Source organism: Sciurus vulgaris (assembly GCF_902686455.1).
Source record: "Sciurus vulgaris genome assembly, chromosome: 5".
NCBI lineage: Eukaryota > Metazoa > Chordata > Mammalia > Rodentia > Sciuridae > Sciurus > Sciurus vulgaris.
In genome coordinates this window covers 46,449,158-46,466,894 of record NC_136465.1, presented here as the reverse complement: position 1 = coordinate 46,466,894, position 17,737 = coordinate 46,449,158, and the positions used below count along the sequence as shown (strand labels likewise).

At 33.4% G+C, this 17,737-nt stretch overlaps 1 protein-coding gene across 1 annotated transcript in view; it reads right to left on the bottom strand.

Moving 5' to 3' along the window:
* The window catches only part of SGCZ (sarcoglycan zeta), a gene marked incomplete at its 3' end in the record, with an annotated part of 1,109,249 nt that overhangs the window by 195,808 nt on the left and 895,704 nt on the right, over positions 1–17,737 (bottom strand). Inside the window, exon 3 of the mRNA XM_079142768.1 lies at positions 1,826–1,927. Within this exon, the coding sequence (XP_078998894.1) occupies positions 1,826–1,927 (102 nt within the window). The remainder of the gene's footprint in view (positions 1–1,825; positions 1,928–17,737) is intronic.

Sequence of the window (17,737 nt, the reverse complement as noted above, 5' to 3'; positions counted from 1 at the left end):
TTTGCCATACTTCCCCCCTACTTGGAGGCACAGAGTAATGAAAGAAGATAAAGGAAAGACAAGCCACAGGGCTGAGGATGTGAGAGGGAGCTCACAGTTCTCAATCAATACAGTAGGCTTTGGAAATGCTTGTGAACTTGACATAAGCTCATCCCAGGCATGAAGATTAGGAAATCCGTGTGCCACCACCTCACACTTTAATGGTAAAAATTAGTGGACCTTATCTTATTTGCTCCACAGATGAAACAGGAATGATCTCATTCCTGTTTTCAGTTAGAAGACCTATTGTTATACTCCTCCAAATATCCCTGCTCGTAAGTCAGATTGTATGACCCTGCCACTGGCAGAGGTCTTCACAATTCTCTTTTAAGTTGTGTTCCCAGATAGACACTAAAACTTGGCCTAAATGGCTTTCGAGAATCTATCTTTGCTATCCCTAGACTTGTCAACAGAATGAATTTTCAAAAAGTTTCTGCCTGTGATCATTTCCTCTTTCTTCCTAGATTAAGTAATTTCTTGATGTTTATACATAAAATTTTTGATATTTTCAAATCCTAAACAATTTAATAGTGACAAAAAAAAAAAAGAACATAGGAAATACTTGTGAATGGTCATGACTTTCCAACAAGGAGAGACACTGATATATGCAAATATGTGATTTATTTCCAGTTTTCCTAAAATCAAAATAAGGAAGTATTCTGGATGAAGTTTTCAAGTTTAATCATTTTTCAAAGATTAATCATAAAAAGCAAGTGTTCATACATGTGTCTCTTGATTTACATGGGATCAAAATTTGGAAAGTAGTATCAAAATAAAATTTCCAGTACCCTGAATACAATTATATAGTATATTTGTGAAGCTCTATAATTTCATATATTATATAAAAACATTTAATATAACTATCATAATTAAAAGTTTTATGAAAGTTAATCCTTTGTTCTCATTTCAGTTTGGTAATAAGGGGAAAAATAGCTTCAAGTCAATTATTCAAATTATGGTTTCCTATATAGTTCATTTGCTAATGATTCATATTGGCAATATTAAAACATTATTTTAATCTTAATAGGTTTTCATATTCATGAAATAAGATTAATATCTTTCTGACTTGCATATAACAAACTTTCGTTATTTCTGTCTCTCTAAAAATATTTCCACATATACACACATACCCCAGAGGTTTGTCTAATAGATTTGAAAGATTTTTCATGTATCATAAAATAGTTACTACTTTCTAAGAGGAAACACACTTAAGCCAAAGTAAGCAATAACTGAGCTACAATCTTGATGTTTTAAGCATGCTGCTAAAATACATATAGCACACATACACATACACACACACACACATTCAAAAGATAAATATTCTGAATTGATTGAAACAAGGTACATCCAGAAATAAATTTAATTTCCAAATAAAAACTCCCTGTAATCTCTTTTTAGCAAATATATATCCATTAAATCTGAAAAGATATATATTAAATTAAAATCATTAATTCAAGTGAGTGCTTTTTGCAGAAATTATTTAATACATATCAATGCCCCTTTATACTTATTGTAACTGTGCATTTATATCTCACAGTGAAAGTAGAGGGGCAAATTTTATAGACTAACAAAAGTAGCACTGCAGTTCAATTCAAAATGATCTTTGATTTGTCAGTTTGAAAGTAAACTTCACTATTTTTCAATTGTCTCACTGTTTTAACTTTAATAGGTTTTTAGTTAAAGAAAACTGATATATAAGGAGATGAGGGAATTCATCCTCCTATTTCAAGCTAAAACATAAGCTCTAAATTATCTTTTACAGTAAGCCAAAGCCAGTATCACATACCTTTCGGGAATGAATTTCTTTCACATACAATGGAAGTAGAAACTCAGATATACCTTCAAGTCGGATTCCCTTCTTGGTGACTCTCAGATTTCCCATACCATCCTACAAGCAATGAAATATAGTTCACTTTTAGGTTAATTAGAGGATGAATATCTGGCCATAATTTTCTTAGGCCTAAATGGAGGAAACAGTGAGTTCAAATCAGTGATGATTTAAGGAAAATGAGAGATTGAATCTACTCAATGAATGATTGCAGCACTTTCCATACATACAGAGGGCTCTATTTAAAATGAACAGGAAACAGAATTATAAAGACCTGGTGTTTTCTCCTACCTCTGTCAGGGACCAGGATTTACCTATGAACAAATCAACTAATTTCTTCATGCATTAGTTCAATTATGTATTAAGTATAATGATTTTATTACTGGACTATTGGAAATAACTTTGCAAAGAGTTCAGATAATATTGTGACACGTATACAAATAATTCTACAATATTCAAAGAGTCTCATTTGCGTACTAATTTTAACAACTGGTGTTCCAGCACTGAAACCATGAGTAAACATACATCCTATCCTTTTGAAAGAGAAGGAGAAAACAAATGCACAAATGTACTGATGAGATAGAATGAAGTCAATAAAATCTGAGCACTACTGGGAATTAAAGGAAGATTTCGTATCTGGTAAGAGAGTAAATATTTATCATGGAAGAGATTGATTGATACAGGCCACAGAATGGGAAATTTTCAACAGGGGAGGTCTGTGAAGAGTAGAACATGATGAAAACATTGTTAACATTTAGGAAAAAGCAAATAATGAATGGTTTTCCCACTATTGACTTTTGGGAGGAAAAACAAGTGGGAATGTGTTTTGGGGTCAAAGAAAGAAAAGTCCTGAGTGCAAAGCTAAGGACTCTTCACTTAAGCCAGGCTCTGATAGAAGAAATACAAAAAGTACTTAGTTTAAGAACTTGAAATGATTGGAGACTAATGAGGCACAGGGTTATCTAGTAAAGTCAGTAATAAGACACAATGTGGTAATAATTGAAGAGCATGATAGAAGAACAATCTGCAGACTTGATGACTAATTTTATCTGCTGACTCTGAAAAGAGGAATATTAAAGATTAAATCAAGGTTTTATGACTACGAATGATTAAGGATATTCAGTGATTTTCTAAAAATTGAAATAGTGAAATAGTTCAAGGCCAGAACTAAGTTTAGCTTTGGACTTTCTAACTTTGAATATCTTTGTGAAATTTAGATATGTATCTATTAACCAGCATACCTATAAGGAAGTTGATTGGGAATGATAGTTGCTCAAGGCATACTAGAATCTATCATGGCAATAAAAGCAAGTTCCATGTGGAAAGATGTATATCAAAGCAAGGAGAAACTTCTGGGGAAAGAGTTGTTCTGTGGATTGGGAAGAGGCGTTTCATACATTCAGGGAAGTTGTGATCCGAATAAAAGGAAATAGTCTTGATTATCTCACCTTGGACTCCTAGGCCCCCCAAAAAGTCAATGAGGTAGTATAACATGAAGGCGTTGCTGAAAGAAAATAGTTGATGCAGAAGAGATTTGGCACAGGCAAAATGAAGAGAAAGAGAGAGAGAGAGAGAGAGAGAAAGATTATGAAGTGGTGAAGTCTAATTCTTCCCTGGGAAGAAGAAAATAATCTATTCAGGGGAATTAAACTTGAAATGAATATAAAGAAATTTATTTTTCAAGGCAAGTGAAGAAATTAAAAGGTGACACAAGAAATGTCTAGTAGGTGACCAAACAAACACAAAAACATTTGAGAATTTCAAGCAGCACTGAGGTTTGTTTACTTTGATGAGAAAACAGGTATACTTTTGTTATAAAGAGAACACATACTAGCTTCTCTGAGTCAGGGCTGGTTTGCAGAAGTTTTATAGTATATTTGTCAGCTTTTGAAAATGAAAAGTATCTCATTAAATGACATGGTGACTCTATTACTTGTCCTGATTAGTGTGGTTTTGCAAGATTATGCCCATCTACAAAGTAGAAAAAGGCAGTATTAACAGTGAGGAAGACTCAAAATGCAGATTTATTAGGCGGAAGGTCAGAAAGTCATAAGGAAGTGGCCTTATAAAGTAGTGAGAAATGATCCTCCTCAAATGACTGGCCATTATGTTCCTCGTCAGGTAGGACAGCAGTGTTGAACTGAAAAAATAGAAAAGAGTCAAAGAATGGCACATGGTGATATTAATGATCATATCCAATAGAAGTTAAGAAATCTGAGAACTGTTAATAAAAGTTTATCTTCTTCAGAAAATGGAACTTTGTATTTTGAGATCTGGAAGGTAAGAGAATTTCCAGAGATAATGAGGCCTAAAGAAGACACAAGCACTCATGGCAGAGGCAGAATAAAGGCAGAATTCTCTGGAATTCAGGAAGCCAAGGGAAAAAATACATATATGTATACACACACACACACACACACACACACACGCACACACATAATATACTTATATATACACACACATATACATACACATGTGTACACACATACATATATATACACATACATGTATATACATATATATGTATACATATGTGTATGTGTATATATATATGTATAAATGTATAATGTGATGTGGCTTGAAAAAAATTATTTGAACTCAGAGGGATTTTCTAGAATTAAATCTCACACAGTGACTGTCCGTATGTATTCTCAAATGCCTTCAGGGAGAAGGAAGTGTTCTAAAATATCCCCACTGAGTTTCTATGGAAATTCCCAGTGTTCTCATTAAATTATGTTGAGGCAATAGAAGCAAGTGCTATCACAAATGAAATTCCCTTTTCAATATTAGTCTTAAAAATGCTTTGGTAATATGATCAGAAAGAGGAAAATTGGGCATCCAGAGTTAAATGTGATACTGTTTATGCTATATGCAGATCTAATTTGGGAATGTCTTCAGTCTTAAGCTCAGTAAAATGTCTTCCATTTTCTACATAATATATGACTTAAATTACACAAATGTATTTCATGAAATAAGATGAAATAGAATTCACCTGCATAAGTATAAGGCTGTTCTTATGATTTTGTGAGTCTAACCTGCTTGCCATGTCTGTATTTGTCTCCTCTTTTATTTCTCTTGTCTTGTACGAAGGAAAGATTTTCAAAAACTTCCATGTTATTTGAATGCAGTTGTAAAATACATAACATTCTCCCAATAGATATAAATGTATAATTAACTCAATCTTCACACTCATATTAAATGCACCGTTAATTTATGAGAAATAAATAATCTGGTATCCCTCTACAGGAAAAGGAAGAAGGGATTTTATTTTTACAGTCACTATAGCTTTCTTATCCACTGTCTTCTTGGTCCTATCTGAAGGGGAGAAAATAATTTCTGGATTTTCTATTAAGAATGACATTGCCAAAATACCAGAAGATAACAGAATCTATTGTATGACTGTCCCAGGCCTATCTCGGTTCTGACACCTTCTTTCTGTAAACTCCACTTAACTTAACTCATCTCTATTCTTCCAATTTTGTTTTCTATGAAAAGAATAATCTGGGAGCAGTAACTATAATCCAGCTACTAGGGAGGCTGAGGCAAACAAATCACAAGTTCAAGGCCAGCCTGGGCAACTTAGTGAGCCCTTTCCTCAAAATAAAAGAAAAAAGTAAAAAGGGCTGGGAATGTAGCTCAACAGGAGAGGACTCCCTGGATTCAATCTCCAGGACATAAAAAAAAAAATGTTTATTGCAGGGATTATCTGAGAGGATGTACAGTAATTAAAATAGTGCCTAATTTATGTGGATTTACTCAATAGTTTTAATAATTATTGTTAAATTTAACAATTTAATAATTATCTAACAATCTTAATAACAATTAAGATTTTATTTAAAAGTTTTCATTTTTTTCTCATGATAAAATACATGTTTTTAATATTCAGAGGGATTATCATTAAACTGAAGGAGATTCTACATCAAATCTTATCACCATTAGAGTTATGATGTTTTTATTCATTTTTCATAATCTCATGTTAGTACAGTTTGAATGTGTTCCCTCCAAAATTTGGAGTTTAACAGTCAATGTACTAGTATGGTTTAATCAACTTTAGGAAGCTACTTGGACATGAGGGGCTTCTCTCTTGTGAATGAGACTGAAGACCTTCATAAGAGTGGCGTTTTGCATGTTCATCATCTCTTGCTTTTCTGCCTTTGCTATGTGAGGACAAAGTGTTCCTCCCCTTTAAGGACACAGCAAGGTACCATCTTAGAAGCAGAGAAGTCCTAATCAGACACCTGCTGGCACCTGTATCTTAAACTATGAGAAAATAAATTTTAATTTTTCATAAATTTCTAAATGTCAGGAATTTTGTTATAGCAAAACTAAGATGCATGCTATTTACTTACTCTCAACTGATAGTGAAGTATCATTTTGGAAAGGGTTATAGAGTCAGACAGCTTGAGTTTGAAACTTGACTTTATTGCTTACTGTTGATTTTCACATAGTGTTAAATCTGCCTCAAACTAAATAAGTTTTCTATAAATATCAGAAAAATTGTGATATTCCTCATGGAGATATTGTAATAATCAAATGAGATAGAATATGAATTGCTTAGCATTAGGCCTGCTATATTTTTAATAATTATTATAGCTTGTTGAAAGTGATTATTTAATTTTTTTATTATTATTTGTTCTTTTTAGATATAAATGACAGTAGAACATATTTTGACATATTATACATACATGGAGTATAACTGTCCATTCTTGTAGTTGTACATGATGTGGAATTACGTTGGTCATGTATTCATATATGAACACCAGAAAGTTATGTCTCATTCATTCCACTGTCTTTCCTATTTCCATCCCCCCTTCCCTTTATTCCCCTTTGTCTAATCCAATGATTACTGTGTGTTAGCATCTGCATATCAGGGAGAATACTTGACCTTCTGGTTTTTGAGATTGCTTATTTTGAAAGTGAATATTTTATAAGAGTCAAATGGTCCCTAATCAACACACCTTTTTTTTTTAATTAGCCTTTTTTATTTTAATTTCTTCCTTTCCAATCCCAAGGACACTGACAATTGAAGACCACTTAATTCACAGCCTGGCAATCGCCTCCTGGCTACTGTTTTTAGTGTTTTCTTATCTTGTGACTTTTTTATTCCTGTTCAAAAATCCACTTTGGCCTCTAGATATAAATTTATGTTCTTCATTTGAACTATTTAGTGTTCTTTCTAACTAATTTCTTGTGATGACCATTTTCATGTTAAAGGGAAAGATTAGAAACAATCTCATCTGTTGTGAGGCCATCCTCTCCTTTAGAATGATTTCCAAAACATTTAAGGGTTTCATACAACTCCTTTATTTTTTACAGGAGTTTTGCCCTTGTTTATTCCTCACATTAAACTTTCATTACATTGTACTGCCAGTATTTCTTCATAGAAAAGCTCTATGTTTGCATCTAAATTTCTTGATCCATGCATTTTGCTTGTTTGAACTAACCTTATTTTCTATCTCCTCTTAATACTCTTATCTCTTATTTAGGGCCTAGTCCATTGTTAATATCCTTATCAGAAATACCATTTCTCTTAACTCTGTATTTCCAAAGTACTATATTTACAGTTGTTATAAAAGTTATTATATTCTGATTCTAATCTTCATTAAGTGTACACATTTTTATCTCTTACAAATATTGCGGTCACTTTTATTTACATACTTGTTCCTTGTGTGGTAGTCCCTTCAACAGTGAATTTGCTAAGATGCATGAACAGTAAATCATTGATTATTCAACTGATCAGTAAAATGTAGCTCTTTACCTGAAAAAAATGAATCTAAAGTCACTCTTATCAAAATTCATATGAACTGCCTATGAAACTAATCATTAGTATAATTTTCATGTTCTTGGGTTTTTACACAAGGTGGAATGTGCTTGTTGAGAAATAACCTTTCTGGAACTTATTGTGAAATACTGTTTTAAAATCACAGGTCTGAATGTCAGCAAAGAGAATATTGCCAGCAATATTATGTTAAATTTAAAATGCACACCCAGAACTTTGTAATGATCTGTTCTTACAGTTTTTAATAACTTTAGGACACCTGGTATGAAGGGTTTCTTGAATGTTAGCTATACCTAAGATATAAGACAGTTAAATGTGACTGTCAGAGTAATAAGCATGTTGATAGGAAGTTGAGGGAAAAAAATTAATGGATGTGTCCATCAAAAAATAGAGAAAATGTGATGTATGATTTCTTATTAAAAAGCTTTTAAAAGATACTTAAGGGAATCCACTGGCCACAAGCAAATTAAATATAGATTTTAGATTTTTTTTCCTGGTTAAAATCAAAATTTTTCTTCTAAATCACTAACATTACAAATTTCAAAACAAATCGGATAGGAAGGAAGGTAAAAATATGTGCTTTTATGATTTCAATCATATACTCATATTATGTATTCAACACTTCAATTCATATAAGGCCATGACCTTAAGGAGGCTGTTAAAAGTCAGAGTGGAGTTCAGTATGATAGTCTGTGGGGGGTCTAATATCAATCATTGTCTAGGAAGGCTCATTGTTGCTGGAGGTGTGCAAAGAAGGACTTACAAGAATGGTTAACAAGGATTAGGTGTGGGGAAACTGGTCACTTCCTTTATCTCAAATCTTTAGGTTGAGATCAAAGCAGAATGACTGGTTGTGAGGTACAGACACCATACTCTTAAAATATCTGAAGAAATCTACTTGTGCAGTTGGCACCCAACCAATCCCATACATATACCCCTGTTTGTAGGCCCAGAGGGGCCTGCATACTGTCCTAGCCTGTGACTGTGAAGAACGGTGAATAATAAAATTTCCAAACACTATCTTTTGAGTCCTCCAAGTCCTATTTTTGGGATCAGTAAACAATATGGTGGATTTTTGTTGTCCTGGTGTTGAACAGTTATTTGTGAGATCTTGGGAATTAAATATTTTCAATAAAGTAAAAGAAAATGCATGGGGAAGTGGAAATATCAAAAATTTTTAAATGAAATTATAATTCACTTTTGAACTTGTTATTTATTTATTTTTGTCTATCTTATTTATTTTTTAATTTTTTGCAGACTGCGTTTTGATTCATTGTACACAAATGAGGCACATCATTTCATCTCCATGGTTGTACATGATGTAGACTCATATCATTTGTGCAATCATACATGTACATAGGGCAATGATGTCTGTCTCATTCCACCATCTTTCATACCCTCCCCTCATTTTCTTTTACACAAAGTTCCTCCATTCTTCTCTCACTCCCCACAGCCATACCCCCATTATATATCATTCTCCACTTATCAGGGAAAACTTTCGACCTTTGGTTTTTGGGGATTGGCTTATTTCACTTAGCATGATATTCTCCAATTCCATCCATTTATTTGCAAATGCCATTATACTATTCTTCTTTATGGCTGAATAATATTCCATTGTGTATATATACCACAGTTTCTTTATCCATTCATCTGTTGAAGGGCATCTAGGTTGGTTTCACAATCTAGCTATTGTGAACTGAGCTGCTAGAAATATTGATGTGGCTGTGTTACTGTAGTGTGCTGATTTTAAGTCCTTTGGGTATAAACTGAGGAGTGGGATAACTGGGTCAAAAGGTGGGTCCATTCCAAGTTTTCTGAGGATTCTCCACACTGCTTTCCACAATGACTGTACCAATTTGCAACTTCACCAGCAATGTAAAAGTGTGCCTTTTCCCCCATATTCACACCAACATCTATTATTTTTGTGTTCTTGATAAAAGCCATTCTAATTGGAGTAAGATGAAATCTTAGAGTTGTACTAATTTGCATTTCTCTAATTACTAGAGATGTTGAACACTTTTTAATATATTTATCAATTGCCTGTATGTCTTCTTCTGAAAAGTGTCTGTCCAGTTCCTTGACCCATTTATTGACTGGGTTCTTTGTATTTTTTGTGTAAAGTTTTGTAAGTTCTTTATAAATTTTGGAGATAAGTGCCCTATCTGAAGTGTGTGTGGAGTTTATCCCAGGGATGCAAGGTTGGTTCAACATCCAGAAATCAATAAACATAATCCATCACATCAATAGACTTAAAGTTAAGAATCACATGATTATTTCAATAGATGGTGATAAAGCATTTGATAAAATATAGCACCCCTTCATGCTTAAAACACTAGAAAAAATAGGAATAGTAGGAACATACCTCAACATTGTACAGGCTATCTATGCTAAACCCACAGCCAACATCATTCTTAATGGAGAGAAACTGAAAGCTTTCTCTCTAAAAACTGGAACAAGGCAAGGATGCCCTCTTTCACCACTTCTATTCAACATCATCCTTGTTATTTTTAATGTATATTATATTACTAAAAATCCATTTAATTTCCAATTCTTAATTAAAGAAGAGAAGATTCTCTTTAGAATAGTCAAGCATTTCCTTTTTCTCACCTTGTTTTATACCCATGTTATTTATATTTCATAATGAGCTGTTTTTCTCCAAGCATTAGAGAAAGAAAAAACAAAATGTTAAGTTGACAGCCTGCTTCATAATTGTGTTTTTACTATGTTGCTTGCTGTAATCCTTTACCTTATTTTCAAATTTAATTAGTCTTCCTTATTTCTATATATTATGAGAAAATAATCTCTACAGTAATAACAACTGACAGATTTGGAAATATGACCTATAATTTACTTATGTAGAAATATTTTTAGAAATTGTTATTAATATGACTTTTTTCATCTAGAAAATGACTTGCTACCTTTATTCTCTGCCAATAGTTGTTCAGATTTCATAATGTAGGTGTCATTGGTTGTCAGAGTTCTAAGAGAGTTTTAACTATATTCATATATTAAACATGACAATACATATTATGCTTTTCTCTCTAACTTATATTGGTATGCTTTTAGCTATGTGAATGATTTTTTAAATGCATAAAAAATAAAATTCAATTTACTACCCAAACTTTCCTCTACTGATCATACTATTCCCCAACATTTATTTTCTTCTTATTCTATCAACATATCACTAGCATCATGGAACATATTCAATTGTTTAATTACAAGACCCATTTTAAAATATATTAATCTGTTGAGGCAGAATCACAGTCATCTAGCATACAGAAGAGAATTGAATGCACTCAATGAATCCTATGAGTCTATAAATAATCTGTTCAAAAAGTACCCTGTAACTTGACATATAAATGGTAAAATTGCAAAATTAAGTTACTGATGGGCATATACACACCCCCACACCCCCCCACACATATTATTTATATAAATATATACACACATACATAGAACATTTTATATACATACATATATACATATATGATAAGTTCACATAAATAATGGAAACCAGATCATACCTATTTAATCTACAGGAATATTTGGAATATATGCCTACCTATGCCAAATATTCTTAAGAAAACCTAAGTTTTCCCACAGGAAAACCCGAAATCACTATCTGGTAAAAATTTGGGGCATATTCTACTAATGTTAATTATGTAAGGCAATTTAAGTATGGATGAAAGCAACAGCAACAGCATTGTCAGTAGTCATGAAGGAAACAGAACTTTTTTGAAAGAATACTAAAGAAAAGACAAGGCTCAGGAGGCTAAGGAAGGAAGATAGCAAGTTCAAAGTTAGCCTCAGCAAATTAGCTAGGCCCTAAGAACCTTAGCAAGACCTGTTTCAAAATAAAAATAAAATAAAATAATGGGCCAGGGATGTGGCTCAGTGGTTAAGTGTCCCTGGTTGCAATTCCTGGTAGCCCCCACAGCACTCAAAGGAAAAGAAAAAACAAGGAGACTATTAAAGGTAAACAATAAACCTTGATGGCAAATGGAGACAACTTCAGGGAACACCAGACATTTGACCTAAGGAAAATAATATGGTAGTGGATTAATAATAATGCTTTATACTCTGAAGTAATTCCATGTATTCAATAAATGAACGTCTGGGAAACTTCCATATGTTAATCTTTTAACGAGAGTAGAAAGCCTGAAGATTTGCTACTATATGCTTATCTTTTCCAACTGTGTTTAATAGAATACTGGAATTATCACAGTCCGGGTGATAAAAGAGTTCCCTTTTTCAAATCAATTTAGGAAGTCATTGCATGATATTTTCCCACTCAGAAATTCAATAATATTAAATACTGAAAAGTCTGGAGTAAAGAAACATGTTTCCTTTTGTTGGGGGCTGTGCCATGTGGGCTGCACCGGGATGGCGCCTGGCGGCCAGCCGGAAGTTGCTTTGATCATATCCGCAGTGAGGAGGTTAATTAACATAAGCACACCCAGGTGATTTATCATTGGCCGTATTCAATTAAGTCCATGCACACACCGCGCGTGCACAGGTGTTCCTGAGTGCTCCTGCTCGGGCCTGATCGTTTTAACCTTTGCCCTGATTGGGCAGCTGGCTCCTCGCCTGATCTCACCTGGCGTGGCCCCGCCCTCCGCCTCCTGGAGGGAATATAAGCGGGCAATAGTGGAGGGCAAGGTGAAGCAGCAGCAAGCAGAAGCAGCAGTAAGCAGCAGCTAGTAGTGAGAAGCAGCAGCTAGAAGAAGCAGCTAGCCCTCAGATAGATAGCACCTAGTTCACAGGATGGGGACGCACCTCTAAGAAGAAGCAACAGAACTATGAGAAGAAATGGATCTCTGATAAGCGCAGCAAGCCTCTCTTTCTCTAAAAACTTCCTGATAAGCAAAGTCTCTCTTTCTATAAGCAAAGCCTATCTTTCTCTCAAAGTTTCTCTTCCTCTAAGCAAAGCTTCTTTTCCTCTAAGCAAAGTTTCTCTTCCTCTAACCTCTAAGCAAAGCATCTCTTCTTCCCAAAGTCTCTTTTCCTCTATAAATTAGTGAATATAGGAAAAGTAGTTTATTCCCAGTCTGCCCCCGATAAACACCCATGCAATTGTTGCCGGGGGCGGAGACATTCTTTCATTAATGTGGAGTTCCCACACACGTTGTCCAATGAGCCTCTGTTTACTCACCCATCTTTTCAGGTAGGTATCATAATGTAACATACCTTTGAATATACATGAAAATACTGGATTAATCACATTTTACATACTTTGAATAAAGTTCTATTAAAAGGAGGAGTGTTACTTAGCAAGGAACATCAAAAAAAAAAAAAGATAATTAAGGAATTAATAGCTCCCATGTCTCCACAAATGTTTATTGAGAGCCCACACACAGTTCCATTAAATTCTGTTATAATTTGGTTTCCAAGCCATCATTAAATACTAGAAAGAATATGCTGAATGCTGCTAGAAATTTGATCTGTTTTATGAATGTCACTTCTTATTGTCAGTAAAAAGTAAGAGAGAGAGTTAATACTGAGCATGTGTTTATGCTTTTGGTTTTTGCATGAGATATTTGTCACTTATTATAAGGATAATTTAATTCTTAAAAGGAGGATCACATCTTGCCTTCAACAGAATCACATTGCTGGACTTCTCATTTCTTTGTTCTTCTTATTCCTCTTTTGTCTTTTTCTTTTCTTGGAGATGGAACTTGGGTCTGGCACATGCTAAGCTCTCATTCTAACACTGAACTATACTCAACCTCATTTCTGGACTTTAATTAAGGGTGAGACTTTAAAGTATGGTAACTCCACAGAAGTACTACTCAAAGTAAGGTCTTGTCAAGAATTCCTTCCCGTGTCCTAAGACAATGCCTTTAATTTCCACTTTAAATATAGCATTAAACATAAGGGTTTATAACATTTTAGCAGATATTGAGATAAGACATCACAGAACCCTAAAAAGTAGACAAGTTCTTTTGTTATTTTAGTTAAATGATTTTAAAAATGAGGTAAAGTGAGTTTTATGCAGATACTAAGGTAGTCTTCCAGAATGGAAGTATATTCTTCTCATTCTTAATCAATCCAAGCTACTATAAGAAATGAAGATGTAATTTAAATTTATTTTATTATGTGACCTCAGTAGGCAAGTCCTAATAATCTTCCTTATTATATCAAAGTTAATTTATAATATTTTTCTTACACAATTTATTTCTTTGGTACCAGAGATGGAACCCAGGAGTGCTTAACCACTCAGTCATACCACCAGCCCTTTTATTTTTTATTTTGAGACAGGATTTTGCTAAATTGATGAGGCTGGCTTTGAACTTGTGATCCTCTGGTTTCATCCTCCTAGGGATAAAGCTATTAAGATAACAGGGATGTGCCACCACTCCTGGCTAAATGATTTGATTTGTTTGTTCTTATAATTGATCTCATTTACCAGGACATATTTTTCATTTGGCCCAGTGCTACATTATGGTATTCTGAGAAGAGAAGTCTGATAGGACAAGACCCTAGTTTGGAATGATATATGGTCCTCCAGGTAGATGAATCCTTCAGAACAAACCATTGATATTTCTATATTCATGGGGTATTTTAAAGGAATATGAAATACATTTTCTAGAAATAAAATTTTCACTTTTTCACATTTTTCACAAGAACATGTTAAATACACTCAGGTTGTGAAACTAAGAGGTATATGTTTATATTTAGAAGAAATAAATTGAATAGCAAGAGTAGGCCAAAATGGTTTTTGAACTTAAAATTGTACCTATTCTTCTGGGCTGGAACTGATGGTGTGCAGGATGAATGTCATTAGAGAAAGGACCAAGATTGCAGGAAGGCAGATGAGCAAGCTGGTCCTTCTGTGGAACTAGACCTGAGGATATTGATAAGAGTTCTCTGATGTTGACCACTTTATGGTTCACAAATCTTTTAATCTACACAGATATTTGATATATTTTGAGTTTATAAAATTAGAGTATTTGGCTTCTTGAGTTTTTAATGTCTGAGGATCCTTTTCAAAATCAAGGAAAACATTTCATGCAGAAACACAGTGGGTCAGATCTCAACTAAATCTTGATAAAGGTCCTAAAAACTTCCTTGAGGTAACTATAGATTTCCATCCATCTAAACCTCACATTTTGAGAATGGGTTTTTCTTTTTCCTAAAACATGGATTCTAACCTTCTTTGTTTCTATAATAAGTTCCATTATAGATACTGTCTGCCACCCATTTGGAAAATATTTAACATGAGTTTATTTTTTCCTGCATTTTATCTTTTATTTTATTTTATTATACTTCCAAGTGGCACCCATTGTAAGATTTGTTGATTGGTTATAAAAATGTCACTGCAGATGTCAACTGGTAATGGAGCCCTTCTTGTTGGAATTACCTCCTTCGGTCTGCTCCAATTTCTTTCATCAATCAAACTCAGCAACTGCCATATCCTTATCTGGTTCTGACCTGTGTACACAGATACTTCAAGCAAACATCACTAACTAAACCCAAGTCAGGTCAGAGGCATTTACTAGTGTTTCTTGAATACACTAATAATAATACTTCTTACTTTTAGTGTTCCTTATGTTTCTTGACTACTACTACTAATATTAGTGTATAAGAATACATTAATAATAGTAGGCAATTAAACAGTCTGTTTGGATGTAGAACTGGCAACCAATTGTGACCATGCTTTAAGTTGTATGGAGAGAGTCAGCCTGCAGTGAGAAAAAACATTGTACTCATGAAATGATAACTTATCTATAGTCTCACTGCATCACCTGGTTACCACTATTCTATTCTTTGTGAATTTGATTACTCCACAAACTTCAAATAAACACAATCAGACAATACTTTTTGCTTCCTGACTTATTTCCATTAGTATAATCTTCAAGGTTCATTCAAGATATAGTATGTGTCAGAATTTTCTTCCTGTTTAAAGCTTAATGATATTACATCACATGTATGCATCTCATTTTGTGTATCTATTTATCTTGCGATGAACACTTGGAGTTGCCTTCCCCTTTTGCCTCCAGTGAATAGTGCTGCTATAAACATGGATGTACACATATCTCCTTGAAATTATGCTTTCAATTCTTTGGGGTATATGCTCTAAATCATATTTTCTATAGCATATGGCAAATTTTATATTGGGTACTTTCATACTGTTTTTCATGGGGGCTGGATCATTTAAACTTTCTCTCAGCAATGCACAAGAATTTCAGTTTCTCCACATCCTAGTGAACACTTGTTATCTTTTGTTTTTTCCAAAAAATAATAACCATCCTAATAGTCATAAAGTAGAATAACATACTCTTCAGGTAGACAGATTGGAAGAACCAAGATACTGTAAAGAAGAGATGTTTATATAGAAAATATAAATATATCTTTGTTCACTGGCTTTTCTCTTAAAGCACTTGCCAACTTAAATGGCTCAAGACAAGAGACTGAAGCTAAGAACCTGGCAGAGAACAGAAAAGAGGTAGACAAAGCAGCAAAACTCTCTGTAGTTTTGATTCTGGGAAAATTAAACATTAAATTCCAAGACTATTGAGGCAGTCACAAATTGCAGGAATAAGATGCCAGAGAAAAGGGAGGTGAGGAAAACAAACCTTGTACTCTACAGGATTTTCCACAAATCATTTGCTGACTATTAGTTTGCCTAGGAAGAGGCTAAGAAGCTGAACTGTGAATATCTGAGAATTTCAGGGAAACTTTCAGAAGTTACATTATACTAGAGAACAAAAATTAGATTTTAGTACTTGCTAAGGAAAGGAGACTATAAATATTATGAAGTTCCTCTGGGAACCATAGAGGGTTTTATCATAGAGAGAAGATGCACCAGAGTCAGCAGAGACTCCCAATATCTGAATCCTAATGTTAAGTGAACTTTCACCTTGTCTTTACTGAGAAATGAGTACAGATGTCATTGTACATTTATTATGATTCATACCCCTGGTATGTACAAAACAGAGTGAGCTCTTGTGTAAACTCTGAACTTTAGTCAATGAATTATACAAGAATATTGGCCTATCAAGTGTTAAAAAATGAACCACACTAATGAAAGATGTTAGTAATGGTGGAAATGGGTTGGAGAAAAGAACATGTAAGTTGTCTCTGTACTTTCTGCCTACATTTTTGTAAACCTAAAACTACTAAAAAATCAAGTCTATTAATGTTAAAATTCTACTGCAGTATTTTAATATCCTTATGATTAAAATATTAAATTTAAGGGAAATTTTAATTTAATTTTTAATTTAATTTTTGTCTTTTTCAGGTTAAAATAAAAGGGCCTGTATTCTTTTACTTTAAGTTGGGTAATTTAATACAATTCTAAGAAAATGGTTCAATAGAACTATTCAAAATGAAAATTAGCTGGCTAGTTGAATGTAGTCACTGTTTCAAATCATTGAATTATGTAACTCATTCTATGAGAAATATTTTTAATTACATATTTGTCAAATGTATATAAGAAATCTGTCACTCATCTCAGTACAAAATATAACATTACACTGGAGGTTGTACAAGCAAAACAAAAATAAAATGAGCTACATTAGATGATAAGATTAATTTGAGTTGACACATAAAAAAAGATATTGAAAACAAGTCCATATGTTTAGTAATCTTTGTGGTTAATGGTCTAGACAAAACAACATGTTATCCTCCTTTGAGATATACACAAATTGTGTGTCTTTCTCTTGTATATGTGTGTGCATGTGACTTTTTTACACCACTAATAGAGTTTAGGTTATCTCATCTTTTTTCTCTACTGTACGTATTCTGTTTAAGACAATAACTTTTGATCACATCTTTGTAAATAAGTCTTCTATTCCATTTATTTCTTTACTTTTTCTTAATAAAGTGCTTATCCTAACACCTGCTAAAGAAAATGAATGCATCTGTCCCTAATCCAACATAAAGAATATTAGCCCTAGTTACTTGCCAGAGCCTATAATTTCCTATTAAAATTCCAGTTGAGAGAGATTATATTATCTTAAACAGCACAATATAAGAGGAAAACTAACCATTTTTCTTAAAGTCTACCTTCTAGTACTTGATAAAGCCTGGTGGCAGAAAGGTTCCATATTGAGATAATACAAGTGTAGCCTCTGACAGAATTCTTGAGT